Source organism: Mobula hypostoma, chromosome 2, assembly GCF_963921235.1.
Source record: "Mobula hypostoma chromosome 2, sMobHyp1.1, whole genome shotgun sequence".
Taxonomy (NCBI): domain Eukaryota; kingdom Metazoa; phylum Chordata; class Chondrichthyes; order Myliobatiformes; family Myliobatidae; genus Mobula; species Mobula hypostoma.
In genome coordinates this window covers 185886202-185905032 of record NC_086098.1, presented here as the reverse complement: position 1 = coordinate 185905032, position 18831 = coordinate 185886202, and the positions used below count along the sequence as shown (strand labels likewise).

General features: G+C 39.8%; 1 protein-coding gene across 1 annotated transcript; it reads right to left on the bottom strand.

The window, feature by feature from the left end:
* Positions 1-1730: 1730 nt before the first annotated feature.
* On the bottom strand, positions 1731-15013 carry LOC134360321 (glucagon family neuropeptides-like). Its single transcript, XM_063074552.1, has 7 exons — positions 14909-15013; positions 14700-14782; positions 13488-13607; positions 10794-10898; positions 7514-7648; positions 4433-4515; positions 1731-2671 (listed from the first exon to the last, which is right to left on the bottom strand). Exons 2-7 carry the CDS (start codon positions 14777-14779, stop codon positions 2664-2666), a joined length of 531 nt encoding a protein of 176 aa, XP_062930622.1. The 5' UTR covers positions 14780-14782; positions 14909-15013; the 3' UTR covers positions 1731-2663.
* Between the last annotated feature and the right edge of the window lie 3818 nt (positions 15014-18831).

The following is an 18831-nucleotide window of genomic DNA, read 5'->3' as shown; positions in this document are numbered from 1 at the left end:
AACGTGAAGGCCAGGAGCTGGATTTTAGTTGTCAGAGGCTATTTCTGATGCATGCCATTAGGGGCCCTTACTAGGTAGGGGGAGCTTATTCCCACTACTTCCCTGGCTAAAACAGCCTTAAAGAACCTAATCAGACTGAGCTCTATGTTATACTACCAACATGGGTAGATTTGATAGTGTATCAGGAATAAATATTTTAATGACCCACATGAGCTTGGTTGGGCTGAGTTCAAAAGCTTTTGTTAGCTACATATGTAAAATGCAAATAGATTTTCACCTATAGAGGCTTATATTGATTTCAGAAGTGGCACATGCTCTTCTAGACCGTGTATTATTAGTGTTCATTCTTCTGACCAATGGGACACGTTAGAATTTATCACTGGTGACTTGAGATGTATCATCATTTCATTATCTAATTATTTAGCAAACTTGGAGAAATCCACTGCTTAGATAACAGTGCTAATCATCAAATGGATTCAAAATATCCTTTCAGTATTTTTCATATATAAACGTACACTCAGTGGCCATTGTATTAGGTACAGGAGTGGAACCCAGTGTGGTCTTCTGCTGCTGTAGGCCATTCACTTCAAGGTTTGATGTGTTGTGCATTCAGAGATGCTCTTCTACACACCACTGTTGTAACGTGTGGTTATTTGAGTTAATGTCGCCTTCCTGTCAGCTTGAACTAATCTGGACATTGTCCTCTGACCTCTCCCATTAACAAGGCATTTTCACACATAAAATTGCTGCTCACTGGATACCTGTTGCTTCTCGCATCGTTTTCTGTAAACTCTAGAGACTGTTGTGTGTGAAAGTCCCGGGAGATCAGCAGTTTCTGAGATACTCAAACCACCCCATCTGTCACCAGCAATCATTCCACGGTCAGAGTCACTTAGATCACATTTCTTCCCCATTCTGATGAACAGCTGAACCTCTAGACCATGTCTGCATGCTTTTATGCAGAGTTATTGCCACATGATTGGCTGATTAGGTATTTACATTAACAAGCAGGTGTACTGGTGTACCTAATAAAGTGAGTATATCTGCTTCATTGGAAGTTATTAATTTTTAAGTCATTGTAGATTGTTCTACATTCTTAGTTTAAAATTCTGTCATAACTTGTTGTGCATGATGTTCAATTGTATAAGAGGCAGAGCAGTATTTTGTTTGGAAGATGTGTTTAAAGAGACAGAGAGAGAGAGAGAGAAAGAGAGAGAGAGAGACAGCTGCGCTCAAGCGATGTCTCTCTCTCTCTCTCTCTCTCCCCCACCCCCCTCTCTACTCTCAGTCAAATGGCGCAACTGATTGTAACATTGAAGCAGCAGGCTGTGGGACTTCCCTCTCGCTGTTGCAGTAGCGATATCTCTCTCTCCCTCGCTAGTGAGAGAGAGCCTGTCTGTGATGTTGAAGTGTTGGGATGAATAGTAGTTTTTGATGGACTCCATATCATGGTCCCTGGGGGCCTTGTTATTGTTTGCATGGTTTGCACGATGCTTTTGCTGGAGCAAGTGGGGGAAGGGGAGTGGGAAGAGTTGATGTTTTTGCTGCTGTTTGTGCAAAAAGGGAGGGGTGCTTTGAGGTTCTAAAGTTTTCTATCATTCATTCTTTGTTTTTTTTTCTGTTTCGTGGATGTCTATGAAGAGTAAGAATTTCAGATTATACGCATTCTCTGATATTAAATTGAACCATTGAAAAATAAGCAGACCAGAACATATCAAATAACAAATAGATGCTTTGTATTCACAAATTAAGATTCATGCTAGTCAATGCTAGTGACTATATAATTTCAAACACATATTTCATTACACAATCATATAGATTTTCCTTCAGACAGGATGTGATTAATTACAAATAAAACTGCAGCAAATAAGTTCTATTTCTGAATAGAATTGTAAGTAGCATTGTGAGAATTACTTTTAAGTGTGAACATATTTGCACTATTATTAAAATGAGTTAACCACCGGGTAAACATAACATCCAATTTGTTGTACAGGAAAACTGCCCACTGGAGTAGGAAGCTGATGATAACTCATGCGCTATTATTCAAGTATTAGGATACTTGGATTTCATCAGATTTTTGTCGGACTTGCTCACTATATTAAGTTTCTCAAGTTCAGTTAGCAAAGAAGTCATCACCATTTTAAATGTGGTAGAATCTTCCGCAATGTTATGGACTTTAAGTTCTCAATAGTGATATTATCTTAAAAACATCACTCTGAGGGAGTTAGTCTCCCTCAATATTTGGTGTTCAAAATTATTAAATCAGAATCAGTATTATTGTGCAGTATTTCTAAGTTTGAGAACACCCCATTTCAATCACAAATTAGACTGTCAACATTTACCACAAAATTAGAAAGTTTTGATGAAAGCCATGAAGAATAATGTTGAAATGATGGTAGTAAGTTATGTATGAATGTAAGTGCCAAGATTTTACTAATTACAAGTGTGAGTGAAAAGGAATTTGGCCTTAACAATCATGCACGTACAACTTTAACATGATAGCAGAGGACAATTGTCTACACCAAATTAACATTTCCTGCCAATTCTAACAATAAATTTAGTGCATAATAAGGTACATCAAAAATAATTTAATGAAAGATTTCTCTCCGAAGTAAAATACATGAATTATCAGGGCAGAGATTGTCACTTCTTCTATCAGCTCATCAGTTATCTGTGAGGAAAAGAGAAATATATTAATTTGCATTCAGTATTTGTACTAAAGACAAAATTATGACGAGATTTAAGCTAATTTGGGGATGGGCAGGGAGAGGTGCTGTGTGGATTTGAGAGAATGTTATATCTTTTCACTAAAGGAAAACAACTCACTGCCTATTTCCAAATACTTATGTCCAAGTTTGCGAAACCAAAACTCTCAGATCCCACAAGATTACCCAAAAGTACTAATGTGGGTGATGTAACTAAGACTGAACACCTAACCATTCAAGATTATGGCAAAGTTTCTGTATTTTGTTCAACTAAGACCATTATGAATCTCAAGGTACTATATGGTGACATACAGTATACACATATTGATGATAAATTTACTTTGAACTTTGATGATACGCACTGCTAGACTTTCAGAGTCATTTGGAGCTAATTGGGAGAAATTAGTGGATTTTTTTCATTACAGACTCAATCAATTAAGCAAGTTGATTAATCTAAAATCAAAGGGATCACCGATAGCTAATGTACCTACTGCAGAAGAAAGGCTTTGGGTCTATCTTCCAATGTTGCCGGAGCCAACTTTAAGCTAGGTAGGGTCTTCTGGTAATATTACCCATGAGATATTAGATGTTTGACAACTGATAGTCAAACATCTAATGATCCCTCACTGGATGGGCAGTAGGCAGTGAGTAGGATCATGTGTTACACCAGCATTAACTGCTTTAATATATGTGAATAAATTACTAATATCCATAGCATTGAAGCATATAATACTCCATCAAAGAATTTTGCCTCCAGTTGGAAACCCTGGTGCAGGAGCTTGACTCTCTACAAGTCAACCTAGAAGACATTGTGTCCTGGATAATTGAGGCTGTTACAATGCAGAAATCCAACCTGGTGGCATGAACATCGATTTCTCCAGCTTCTGATAACTTCTGCCCTCCCTCCTTCTCTCTTTGCCCATCTCCCATTCTGGTTACCCTCTCACCCCTTCCCTTCTGATTACCTGTCCATCACCTCCCTCTGGTTTCCCTCCAACCTCCCGTCCTTTCATGGCTCACTGACCTTTCCTATTAGATTCATTCTTCTTTGGCCCTTTAGCTCCCTCCTATCCCCTCCCAGCTTCTTATTTCATCCCGCCATCCCCCACCCATCCAACTTACCCCTCACCTGGTCTCACCTATCTCCTGCTACCATGTACTCCTTTCCCTCCCCTCTCCTCCTTATTCTGACTTCTGCCCCTTTCCTTTCCAGTCCTGTTGAAGGGTCTCTGTCCAGAACATTGACTCAATAGATGCTGCCCTGGCTTGCGTATACGTAGACAGCTAGAACGCAACATCCATGGTCGACCCCGATCTGCGGAGGGCCCCCGTTATGTGTGTTGCTCTAGAATTCCAGCATCTGCAGTATCGCTCATGTTCCAGAACACATGGCTTTCCATTTCTCAGCACTGCTAAGTGGACAGGCATTCATCAAAGTTAAAGGACATTAGCTCATCACAAATGATGCTGTCTATCACCACAGTCTTTCTCACTGTATGCTCAGTCGGTGTTGATGTTGTTATCTAAAAAATTCAAAGAACTGGATCCATTGTGAGAATGACTCTTTGTTTCTGATCACAGATCATAATGCAGTCAGCTTCATTTTTAAACTATCCACCATTCACTAAACTGTCTAAAGTCACCTACCACAAGTGGAAAAATTTGAAGAAAGGAATTGTTTCTTCAGAAAAGGAAACTGAAGTGAAGTTCAGTAATAGAAAATTTACCATAAATGGGATTGGTGCTGTAATCTGCTTCCAGCAATGTAGAGAAGCTGTCAGGTAGCTGCCGAGTATTTACATTTCCAAGTCTGTGGTAAATCACAAAAAAACCATAAATTCCAGTCCAAAATTTAAATTCCCTCATCCTAAATTTGTTTTTTTTTAATATGACATGCTTCTGTAATGATTTCTAAGAACAGTTAACTGTGCACAGCAGGTAGCTGAAAAAAACCAGGTGCTCAAAATCTGAAATAAAAGCAAGTAATGTTGGGAAAACACAACAGATCAGACAGTATCTGTGGAAACAGAAACAGTTAATACAGCTGGTCTGAGAAAGGATTGAAGACCCATCATGTTGTCTATTTCTCTTTCCACAGACTATTTTATTTGTTTAGCGATCCAGTGCAGAGTAGGGCCTTCAGGCCCTTCAATCCACACTGCCCCAGCAACCCTACAACCCAAATTAACCCTAGCTTAACCACGGGACAATTTACAATGACCAATTAACCTGCCAGGTACGCCCTTGGACTGTGGGAGGAAACCGAAGCACTGGGGAATCCCCAAGCATTCCACGGGGAGGACGTACAGACACTCTTTACAGAACGGTGCTTCCTGACCTGCTGGGCTTTTCCATTTATCATGTACTTCCTTATTTTTATCCCCCTTTTTCACTCTTCCTTTCTCATCTCCTCTCCTGAATGTGACTGCCCAATCTAAAGCCACCCCCTTGTCCTCTCCCTCCATTATCACTTGGCATTTCTTTTCCTGGTGGTAACACTAGTTACCATGCAGGGTAGCAGACTAGTACAGCTGGGACATGTACTTTCCTTGCCTGAGGCATACGCACAAACATTCTCTTCCAATAGGATTCACGTTCCTCCTTCCAGTTCCAGGAACACTGAAGACAATTGTTCCAGCTCCCTATTTGTACTGTATGTTTGGTTTAATTCAATATTTGAGCACAACTCAAATAAGGGGTACATGAGGAGAAACTTCTTCACTTAGAGGGTCATGAGAGTGTGGAACGAGCTGCCAGCACAACTGGTGCACGTGAGCTTGATTTCAACTTTCAAGCGAAGTTTGGATAGGTACATAGATGGTAGGGGTATGGAGGGCTATGGTCCCTTTGTAGGTCAATGGGACTAGATGGGCCAAAGGGCCTGATTCTGTGCTCTATTTTGCTATGACCCTATGACTTCTAACACACTGCTTTTGGTAAAATCTGCCCAATCGTCGATTGTTAATATATCAGTTCTCTATCAAATAATCATTGGCGTCTTATCTCATAATGCAGAGGGTGTGTGTGTGTGGCAATGGATTATTGTCATTAAAATCTTTTGAATGACTGTCCTTCATCAGTCAGCTCTGCCAGGTAAGGAGACACTTCACCCATGAATCTGTCAGGGTTATCTATTGTATCTAGTGCTCCTGGTGTGACCTCCTCTAAGTTGGTGAGATGCAAAGCAAATTGGGGGACACCATGGCAGAACTACCCTGTGATACTTACTTCAATTCAACCTCCCATTCCCATTCCAACATGTCAGTCTATGGCCTCCTCAACTGCCAAGATGAGACCACACTCAGGTTGGAGAAGCAACACCTCACATTCCACCAAGGCAGCCTCAAATCTGATGGCATGTATGTTGATTTCTCTAACTTCCAGTAATTTCTCCCTCTTTCCCCTTCTCTCTTTTCCATTCCCCATTCTGGCTCCCCTCTTATCTCTTCTCTTCTTCTCACCTGCCCATCACTTCCCTCTGCTTTCCCTCCTCCTTCCCTTTCTCCTAAGGTCCACTGGCCTCCCCTATCAGATTACTTCTTCTAGCACCTCCCAGCTTCTTACTTCATTCATTTTCCTCCCCCCCACCCCACACAGCCATTTCACCTATCACCTGCCAGCTGGTACGCTTCTCCCTCTCCCCGCCTTCTTGTTCTAGCTTCTTCACACTTACATTCCAGACCTGATGAAGGGTCTTGGCTTCATCGATTGTTTATTCCTCATCATAGATGCTACCTGACCTGCTAACTTCCTTCAGTATTTTGTGTGAGTTGCTTGAATTTCCAGCATCTGTAGGATCTCTTGTGTTTATGTTTTTGAATGACTGTTTACACTTCTGCCTTGGTTAGTAAAAACTGGTCTCCCATTTTGGCTAAGTCTGCAGCCATATTGCAGAGAATAGCACCTATTTGCAACAAAATAATTTATCATTTTAGCACATTTGAAATTATTCTATAGAAAGGAGTTCCTTGTTTTCATTATAAAATATCCAATTTAATATTGGATGATACTTCTCCAATTGACCTATACGATATTGCTTTCTTCAGAGATTTTCCTAATAGATAGCACTTTCTCACTTTCCCATTTCTGATGAGCAGTCCTGATCTAAAACTCAAATTGCCTCTTTCCACAGATATTGTCTGGAGTGCTGAGTGTTCCCCACATTTTCTACTCTTATGCCACCTGAGGTCTCCCTCCCTCCTGATTCTAATTCTGTTCTCACTGGATGACCATACAAGTACAGTTTTGCAGAAAGATTCAATGAATTTCTTTAGCCAGAGCATGTTGAATCTGTGGAAGTCATTAGCACAGGCACCTGTGGAGGCCAAGATACAGGGCATACTTAAAGCAAAGGTTGATAGGTTTTTTATAAGTAAATAATTACAGGGAGAAGGCAAGAGAAGGGGGTTGAGAGGGATGATAAATCAGCCATGATCAAGTGGCAGAGCAGGCTACACAGGCCAAAAGCCTAATTCTGCTCCTATGTCTTATGATCTTATGTTGTTATGAGTGTCACTCCAGAGCAGGAGCCAGCTCATCTCTTCTAAAACTAAGCATTGAATGGCTGAAAATTCACCTTAATCATCAAAATTAACCTGTACTTCCCTATTCGGTTGCAGCTTAGTTCTGCATTGTTTAGTTCCTTTGCTACTTGAGCATGAAGTATAATTTCCTTTGTCTTACATTAGTAATAATTTATTTCTTTGTGGCTTTTGGGGAAATCAAAATCAATGATCTTCAAATAAGTTAATGCATTCCATATGAAACTTAAAACTTACAATGCTAACTGGCTTGAGTTTGAATTATACCTTAGATTGCCCAGAATTGCAGCCAAGTATTTTCTAATTGCCATCTGCCTCTGATATCGAGCATAGCTGTCTGTAAAGATGTTGTCAGAATGTCTCTTGGCTATGGGTTCAAGATCTCCCTCGAGGCCGCTGTCACTATTAAAAAATAAAGCAACACCAAAATTACATGTGGTCTGGCTTAGTGATTTCATGCCATGTTGTTCAAGGCACGTCTTACGTTTAATATTCTTCACCAACCTAACAGAAGAGACCTGGACAAATATCGCTTTCGATCTCATTTCATGGTTATACTACGTTGAAAGAAGCTACTCAGCACACTGGGCCCATATCAGTCACCAGGGGAATCTTCCCAGTATTCACTGCTCCTTTTCATCTCTATAAATCTATCTCCCATAACTCCCATTCTTTTTCCCCATTAATATACATTCAGGGCAATTTATAGAAGGTTGTTAAACTACCAGCACATATTTGAGGTACGGGCTTTGGGATTGGGTGTGTCAAAGAACCTGGAGAAAGCACACTCAGTAAAACTCCACTCAGACAGCACATTAGTTCAGGATTACATCTGGGTTCCTGGAACTGTAAAGCAGCAGGTAACTGCTATGCCTTCCTATAAAATGTCTGCATCCACAGACTGAAATTAACACACCATACCATCTCCTGCACTGAAATAAATTGATGATGGTGAATAACCTAATCAGTCTGCATTGAAGTACATAAATCATGCTGCCTAAGCTACATTATATAACAAACATTGTAACCTTTGTTCAAAATCTCAACTGAAAATATAATTATATATAGCTACGTACTTAGATAATTTAGCATTACATGGGTGATGGCACTTAGACCTTTTTTCCTCAATGGAGCAGATTTAGATCAGATTCAGATTTATTTATCACATGTACATTGAAACATATTTAAAGCATCTGTTAGTCTTGTGAGACCATGGATCTGCTCCTGGAAAGTCTTCACTCTCCAGGCTGCAGGCCTGGGCAAGGTTGTATAGAAGACCGGCAGTTGCCCATGCTGCAAGTCTCCCCTCTCCACGACACCAGTGTTGTCCAAGGGAAGGGCATTAGGACCCATACAGCTTGGCACCAGTGTCATCGCAGAGCACTGTGTGGTTAAGTGCCTTGCTCAAGGACACAACACGCTGCCTCGGCTGGGACTCGAACTCACGACCTTCAGGTCGCTAGTCGAATGCCTTAATCACTTGGCCACGTGCCCACAAAACATATATCATTTGCATTAACAACCAACACACCCAAGGATGTGCTGGGGGGCAGCCCACAAGTGTCGTCACACATTCCAACGCCAACATAGCATGCGCACAATGTTCATCAGAACAACACAAACAGCAACAGTAATAACAATAGAACAAAACAAACCCCTTTCCACACTCCCACCCACCCACTCACCTCCAACACAATCACACACACACAAGCCTCCAATCCCAGGACAGGCCGCCTCCAGGCTTCAGTCCTTGGCCCTAAACTGTCAAACCCTCAGATAGTGGGCCTCCAACCTCCAGTCCTGGCCTAGAATCACAGACTTGTAGACTATTTTAATGACGGCATATGAGGAGTTAGGACAAATATTTATCATTTTCAAGAAATGCATGTTAGTCCTCCCAAAAGGTACTACCACACAGTTATGTGCAGTGACACTGATTTGCCATTGCACAACCACTGTCCAAGTATTTTGCAGACTTTTGAAAAATTATCTGCACATACTGATATTTTACTTTTGTTTCCTGAGTCCATTATTTATGTAAATATTGATAAACTCAGCACTGGTCCCTGCAAGAGACCATGTTCCAGCATCCAGCAGTCTGCAATTACCTTTGACTACTGTTTATTTTTGTTTTGTAGCCAGCTTGCAATACATTGTGCTACACCCTCTCTGTTTTACATTGCAATCAAGGTTTTATATAATACATTATGAAAGGGTTTCCAAAAGTCCATTTAGATTACATCCACAATGTCCTTTTTGTATTTTTCAGGTTTTAGATGCAAAATGTTACATCCAAGTAAATGTTCCAAATCTATCTTCATAGTCCTATAGATCTATTTTGCAACACGAATAACTTAAGTACGTGCCAGTACTGCCCTTCTTTTATCTACTCCTGGCTTCTTGGGGGATAAAACATGAAATTCACCCCACAGTGTGATTTTATTGTCTATAAATTGCTCCAATATACCAATTATGTTAAATGTGTTAACATTCTTGAAGATCTTTTATCACCACATCCACTTTATTCCTAGTAAAGATCAAAGTTAAGTTTTGCTTTGAATATATGAGTATTTCTTTTTCTATTTGATACTTTTGATTTAAGATTTACCTTTGTCTTCCCATTTGCTTTGGTTCAAATTTCAAAGTACATCTACAAGGGGTGATTGATAATTTGTGGCCTAAGGTAGAAAGAGTCAATTTTAGAAAACATAGCACATTTATTTTTCAACATTGTTTCCTCCTACATTTACACACTTAGTCCAGCGGTTGTGGAGCATACGAATCTTGGACCTCCAGAAATTGTCCACAGATGGGTGATTGATAAGTTCGTGGTCTAAGGTAGAAGGAGATGAGTTATATGGCTCTCGTTACCTGCACATGTAGTCCAACTCTTTGAGTGATTATGCAGAAAGTTTGAGGTTAATAACTCATCTCCTTCTACCTTAGGCCACAAACTTGTCAATCCCTGATGAGTTATGAATGTAACTCATGCATGTAACGAGCCGTATAACTCATCTCCTTCTACTTTAGGTCACGAACTTATCAATCACCCTTGCTGTGGACACTTTCTGGAGGTCCAAGATCCGTATGCTCCACGACCACTGGACTAAGTATGTAAATGTAGGAGGGGACTATGTTAAAAAATAAATGTGCTAGGTTTTCTAAAATTGACTCCTTCTACCTTAGGCTACGAACTTATCAATCACCCCTCGTATTATCAAATAATGTATAAATTATACAACCTTGAGATTTGTTTTCTTTCCTAAAGTTTCTTTATTTTCTCATCAACAGTCGTAGTGAGATACTAAGGATTCCAAGGCACCTTAGCTAACTGTGATGATCTGACTGTCTTACATTTCCTTCTTTTGATAACTCAATATATATGTGAATGTAGTAATACATATTCAAAGTGAAAGTAGTAGACATAATTAACTTAAAATTGATTTTTTTTCCTTAGGCTATTGTTTGAGGCAAATAATTAAACTGAATAAATGGTCTGATGTGATTGGCTACAATATAAATTGAATGAAAAGAAGTGTTAACTCACCCCAGTCTTTTGTCCACCATGCTCTGCAAAAGCTTTCTTGCAGAAATTTTTCCTAGCAACTTCCTGTAGCTGTTGGTGAACACTGCATCTGCATGCCTTTCAATCCTGAATAAATTAACAAATAACACAGACTTTAATATTTTCTGTTATTTCCAACAAAATAACATAAATGGCTTCATTTACATTGCATAAAAGTATTCATAAAATGGTTTCATTTTTCTTTCAACACTAAACTCCTCACAATAAAGGAATCACAATCTGAGAAGCTCTTTTTTTATATAAAATTTCAACATGGAACTCATATGTCAGCACTGTAACTAAATTCTAAATCATCTAGCACTAAATGTGGTTATGCTCATGCAGATACAGTCAGGAAAAACTGAAAAAGTTGCTGCAGAAAACACCTTTGACCAGAAGTCAGTCAAAGTGCTGGAGGAACTCAAGAGATCAGGTAGAACCTATGGAAAGAAATGAGCAGTCACATTTCACACTGAGACCTCTTCATCCAGACTGGAAAGGAGGGGGAAATAGCCAGAATAAGAAGGTGGGGGGAAGGGACAGAGTATAAGCTTGAAGGTGGTAAGTGAAACCAGGTGAGGGGAGATTAGTGAGAAGCTGAGGTGATTGGTGGAAAAACTAAAGGGCTGAAGAAGAAGGAATCTAATAGGAGAAGCAAATGAATCATGGGAGAAAGGGACGGAGGACAGGCACCAGAGGGATGGAATGGGCAGGTGAAGAGAAGTGAACGGCTAAGAGGGGAGCCAGAATGGGGAATGGAAAAAGAGAAAGGAGGAGTGAGAAATTGGCAGAAGTTAGAGAACCCAACTTTCAGGTTGGCTGCCCGGATGGTACAATGTGGCCTGCAAGTTCTTGTAAGAAAAGGAGATAGTGGAATCCTGAATGGACAGTCAAGGTTGCTAAGGCACTCCATAGCAGATCTCTCCCATGGCTAGAATCACAGCATCATTGCAGGCTGTATTTGAAACAATTGGGTTCAGGTCGAGACTGTAATTTATCTGCCTCATCTGACAAGAATGTCTGGAAAGAGGTACAAGTAGTCTTTGTGAACTTCATTCTGACCAACATTGTAACACAGGATTCTGCTCAGCAGACGTTCTCACCACCTTACACTGAGATGAACACCAGTTGCTGCTGAAAGATCACTAGCTTGGTGAAAGGTACCTCCTGGTCTGCTCAAAACATGCTGGGCTTCCAGTGAAAGGAGTTATCCACAGCTGAATGCTGCAGACCACCACCCTTTGTTGTCCAGGAATGCAAGCTGACAGATGCACGGAAGGTCAGTGCAGCTATATGCTATGTTTCTCTGTGGAGAAGCCACAGTCTGCAGTCCACCCATCATTGCATATTGAGGTGCTGGTACCCAGGTCAAAAGAAAACCTTGCACTGTTTGTTCAAGAAATGAATGTATAAACACAGGAGTTTCTACAGCTGCTGAAATCCAGAGCAACACACACAAAATGCTAATGGAACTCAGTAAATCAGGCAGTATTTATAGAAGGGATTAAACAGTCAATGCTTCAGGCCAAAATGAAGGGTCCCCTCCATAGATGCTGCCTGACCTGCTGAGTTTCTCCAACATTTTGTATGTGCTGCTTTGAATGTAAAGGAATCTGATGTCCTGCTGAAATGGATTTGCTGTACCAAGAACAATAATATGTAAATGTATTCTACATATTTATAAATATTGAATATGTTTCAAAAAAGGTGAAAAGCCTTTAACAGAGAGCAACCTTGGTTAATGGGAGTCCCGTCGTGGAATGAAAGATGAGAAGATGCGAACTGGTTTATTATTGTCAGATGTACTGAGATATAGTGTAAAGCTTGTATCCATGCCATCCAGGCAGATACAAGTAAAATCGTTGGTGATTTACACCAAGGAACTAGAAGCTCTTAGTCATGAAGATCAGCCTCTCAGTATCCATCCTGTCAAGGCCTCCATGGAAGCTTATTTGCTTCAATGTATTCTATCCTTTAATTCCCAACGAGAGATCCAATCTACTCAATTCATTCAGATGGAACAACCTTTACCAGGAGTAAATGATCTTTATCAGACTACACTACCTTCCCCTGTTCCCATCACCACCCCATCCACCAAAGTGTCACCCAGTCCACCAAAACTTTACATAATTGCACCAAGACTGTCTTACACATTTCCCATATAGTAAATGTTGATACATTATTTGTTTTCTTTACAGCTTGCTGTACCTACATCAACTTTCTCTTTGTCCATGAGGACATCTGACATCTACCAAAGTTGATATTTCACAAATCTCAATATCTGCCATCTTTACATCCAAATTACTTAACTGGTACTTTGCCTCTCCTCATTGAAACTAGCTATTTAATCAAACTGGCATACAAATTATGCTGCAGAAATTAGGGAAACCTTTTCAGTCTCAGTGTTGGTTTATCTGCTAACTGATAAAAGTCAGAGTATATATAACAAAGTGCTGGGACAGAAGATATATCTTTTGAATAGTGAATTGATGAACCCCTTTATAAATGTTTTTTTTCGGATCTGGTTATCCAAAAAACGGGAAATAGGGCTGGAACAGTGCAAGAACCGAATGGATAATGAAAGGATGAATGGGACACTAGTTAATGTAGCTGTTAAAAAGGTGTGAGTCAGAATCAAAATGCACTGCACCTTACACTGCCGTTGTTCGGACTCACCGTTTCCCAGTGGAGTCCATAAGGGACTCGGCGTCTTCATAGTGCTCTCCGTTCTGGACCCCGTCGGTCTCCTCCGGTGAAATATTGAGCAATCTCCGCAGGGCCGACCCATCTTCAGATCTATAACCAGACACAACATTGTATCGATTGACTACAAGAAGTCTACGAGTAGAAAGCTGTAACTAATCAGCTAAAAATATACATTTAAATTCGCTTTGTCCAGGAACCTGACAATGACAGATCACGCGGGGGTGGGGGACATGATATTCTGTGTCATAGCATGGTTTAAAATGAAAGATAATAATTTAAAGTCCACTAGCAAAAGGGTTTAAGTTGGAAAACTTCTGAGCACAACTTCAACCCATCCAAGCTGGAGAACACCTGTCTACAGCTTAATCGATTCAACTTGTTGGTTTATACAGTAAAGACCCATCTATTCATATCAATAAGAATTGTAAGTTGCTTCTGAGCAAAAGACAGAAGTTTCGCTATGTTGTATTTAGAACTTCTCTATCCAGACATGCTTATACCTTGTGTCTTGCTTACAACTCCGAGGTCGTCTAAAGACCTTTGTTAAGGGCAGACGCTTTTACCGATTCAGATCCAACAACTAAAAGCCGGCCTTTTCCAGGGCAGAGAACACTGGAGCATGCGGAGCGGTAATTCTTTATTCTGTATCGTGACTGGATTTTGAATGAAGGGGCGGTGTTTTAAATGCGAACAGCGAACAGGTTTAAGTTATCAAACTTTTCGGATAAATTAAATCCAAATAAATGTAGTCAGGGTTATCCGAGGACGGGGAAAACAAATAAAACCGCTGAGGCTGGAACCTGTAACGGTAACCGAAATGCGGGAGAAACTCAGATAGGCTGCACCTGTGGAAAGAGAAATCAGTCCGCTTTTGACGTCAAAAACCCTTCAACAGAACGGAGGGTGCAAAGATTCTGATGCAGGGTGTTCGACCTAAAATGATAACTCTCCCCACCCCACACACACACACACACACACACACACACACACACGCCGTTTGTCTTTTCAACATTTAGGCTTTTGCTAGTTTTAGGATGTCAACACCAATCTAATACTTCGTAAAGGTAAAAACACCTCAGTGTTTTGTAATCGGTTCTGCATTACACTACATAATAGTAAACGTCATACATATTATATTAATGAATACAATCTATAGTACAATAACTCTCTAACTAAACTCACCGTAAAGCTGGATACAAAGGCGAACACAGCGTGTGCACGGCAAGGCAGTAGAACAGCAGGAGAGATGCTTTGTCCAGCATTTTCTGTACAATAGAAGAAATATAGTTTAGAGATAGGAAAATGTTTGAAGCAACATTCAGTTATCAAAACCTTTCTTAAACGTTTGATTTTAAGTCTAAGGTAGAGAACGCTGGTCCGATGTAACTTACGCTGTCAGGGAGACTGTTGGTCGCGGCGAGTTCGTCACGTTGAAGAGCTCGATGCTTTAAAGCGGGTTCTCGGCGGTATTTATAGTGATCTGTAAGCCTCGCAATTTTCTGCAATGAGATGTTCTTGTCGAATCGTGAGGGAGGAGGCTGCGCCCATCGGTTACATCAGGTGTGAGATGAGACATCCTACCAGCGACACGCAGAATTTCCACAAGAGATAGCTAGAATTTCGAATTCAGAAAACTTCTCGAGAGTTTTATGAATGTTTTTCTCTCCCTCTGTGGCAAACGGTCGAGAACACTGATGTATACCTGTCTTTTAATGTGTTTCATTAAAACATGGAAGAATTCCACAAATTATTTGTCTCTTGATATAATTTCAAAACATCATTTATCATTTGTTGCCGATAGTGTGGCTCGTTTTCGTTATCTTAGCGCCTCAGCAATTTTCTGAAAGTTGGAGACTAGCTCCTTTATAGTAAAAATCTACAGTTAGAACATTAAAGCTGATAAGTAGACTTACAGAGAAACGATGAACGCTGGAAATCTGAACTCAATATTAAAAACTTCCAACGTGTCCCACGTCAAAAAAGTTTTTTTTAACATATTCGGCATCATTATGAAAATGAGACTAAAACTAACATTTTATCAACAGATTGACTGTATGCAGGAAAACAGCTACGACTTGAATATGAGTGGAATATTGCTTTGACTTTTAAATATGAATGTAGAATCTTCCGGAAGAAAATCACGCAACCAGAATGTACAAAATTGAAATGTTTTATTTTTTACTATTTGCATTTTTTTTCTGTAATTGCAAAGCATCCTTCTTTCAGTAGTGCTGATGACATTGTCAATAATTCTATGAACTGAAAAAAAACATAAGACCATAAAATATAGGAGAAGAATCAGTCTATTTGGCCCATGGAGTCTGCTCTGCCATTTCATCATGGCTGATCCTTTTTACCTCTCAGCTCCCATCTCCTCCCTTCTCCCCGTATCCTAACACGCATCCTGACTAATCAACCTCTTCCTTAACTATACCCAATAACTTGGCTTTCACATCTGCCTGTGGCAACGGATTCACCACTTTCTGGCTAAAGAAATTCCTCCTCATCTCCGTTCTAAAAGACATCCCTCTATTTTGAGGCAGTATCATCTGGTTTTAGGCTCCCCCACCATTGGAGACATCCTCCCCAAATCCACGCTATTGACACCTTCCATCATTTGATAGTTTTGATAAGGATAGCAGCTGTCCATGAATGTAACATTATTCTAGTTCTCTCTCTTTAAAATATTGCTGGATCTGCTAAATATCTTCATCATTTTCTGTTTTAACTCATTATGTCTGTCCATTGTATAACTATTAGGGTGTTGAAACTAGTGGTATTCCTTGCACTCACAGTGTTTGCACCTCAAAATATTTTGAGTGGAAGTGTTTCCAATAAAGCAGAAAATGCCGAATAGAACATCTGGCCGAATCTGTGAAGCAAGAAACTAGTCAACACTTCAAGCAAATGATCTTCCATTCAGACTTAACAAAAGTATTTTTAACTTCTTTTGCATTTAAGATTAAATCTGGTTGTTCAAAGCCAGATTATAGCATATATTGTGTAAAAGTTGTAGGCATCCTAGATTTTTTAAATGGCTTCAGATGGTATGGCCCTAAACTCAACACCTTTGAGGCTGTCTGGGATTACCTGGAGAGACAGATGCAGCCAAAGTCTGCAAAAGAACTATGGCAAGGTCTCCAAGATGCTCAGAACAGCCTACTAGCTTATGTTCTTATAAAACTGCACAACAGTGCGCCTAAGAGATGTGATATAGTTTTAAAGTGGTCACACCAAATATTGATTTGATTTTTTTTTCACATTTCACTGCTCTTTACAGCATTTTGATATGTAGAAACATTTCATTTCATTATTTTTGAAAGCATCTTCACTTTACAGAATTTTTACATGTGCATAAGACTCTTGCACAGTACTGTATAAGTGTCCCAACTTGTGCAGTGAAAACAGATCTGCTGTACTTGAATTAACTGTAGGTATTAATTACGTAAACTCCAGCAAATTCTCCTAAGACTCACAAAACAAAATGTTTGGAAAAACCCTAAAGACATTATGAGTGAAAAGAATCTTTGAAACCTCTTGTATGTGTCCTGAAGTTAGGGGTCTGCCATTAGAAATAGTCCAGTACAGTTCAATAAAGCAAAATGTAAACACCAGAGATTCTGCAGATGCTGGAAATCCAGAGCAACAAACAACAAATACTGGAAGAACTCAACAGATCAGGCAGCATCTATGGAGAGGAATAAAGAGTTGACATTTTGGGCCGAGACTCTTCATCAGGACTTGAAAGGACATATAAAATATAAGTGTAATTGTTTCCATTTTTCATCCATATGATCCTACTTTCTGTACAGAAATGTTAACTTGGTTTCCTCCCTTTAGAGCTCAGCTATTCTCAGTCTCGCTTGTCTTTTTGTGTTCTCCATTCTCAGTGGGTCTGATTGCTCCCCCATCTATGCAGCTCTCTCACATATCTTTCAGAAAGGCCAAATTTAAGTTCCCATTGAAATGAAATATTTAGTTTTATATGTGATATGGGAATCCATATACATTGACTGACCATCAAAAAATGTGAGTTGGTTACAATGTTAATTCACCCAGTTCATTTTGATGTAATTTGTGCATTCAAAAATCCATCAGTCTTGCCCAGAAAAATTACTTTATACTTTATACTTTACATTACATCTTATGAGGGATACATTGATCTTGGAAAACTGACTTTGTCTTTTAATTGGGAAGTTCAGGATTAAGAAATCTTAACAAAACTGAAATGTGGCTAGTTAGTAGAGAAGTTAGAAAAGTTCAAGTTCAAGTTTTTCTCAAGTTAAAAAAATCACTTCTTCACAAACAAAAATGTAGTCCATAGGTCCCTTAAGGTTGCCATGCAAGTTGGTAGGGTGGTTAAGATGGATTGTAGTTCTTTGGCCTTCATTAGTCATAGGACTGAGTTCAAGAGCTCTGAGGTAATGTTGCAACTCTATAAAACTCTGGTTAGACCGCATTTGGAGTATTGTGTTCAGTTCTGGTCACTTCATTATAGAAAGGATTTGGAAACATTAGAGACAGTACAGAGGACATTTTCTTGGACACTGCCTCAATCAGAGAACATGTCGTATGAGAAAAGGCTGAACAAGCTAGAGCTTTTCTCTTTGGACTGAAGGTGGATGAGAAGAGACTAGACAGAGGTGTACAAGATGATAAGAGGCATAGGTAGAATGAACAGCCAGAGACTTTTTCCCAGGTTGACAATGGCTAATACCAGAGAACATCCTTTCAAAGTGAATGGAGGGAGGTTTAGGGAATATGTCAAAGATAGATCTTTTATATAGAGATGCTGGGTGCCTGGAATACACTGTGGTAGTATTGGTAGAGATTGATATATTGGGGACATTTAAGAAAGATAGGTATATGGATGAAAGAAAAATGCAGGGTTATGGGTTGCGTAGGAGGGAAGAGTTTGATTGATCTTGGAGTAGTTTAAAAGGTCAGCACAGCAACATGGACCAACAGACCCATACCATGCTGTACTATGTTAAGGTTTTAAGGGAAACCCCCCTCACAAGATGCAGTAGATGTTGGTTCATTTGGTAATGTTATTTTGGATGGATTTTATTTAGCCATGGATATTTGAAGATTAAAATAAAAGGGGATAATTGCTCCACTACAAACATTCGAAGTCCTGATTCCGCTCCACCTAAATATTATAGATTGATACGGTAATACAGCACAAAACAGGGCATTCAGCCCGACTTATCGTACTGACCAAGATGCTCATCTGAGCTGATGCCATTGAACATGTTTATGACTTTGCTTTCCATGCACAGTATCTGTCCAAGCATCTTTTAAATGGGCAGCT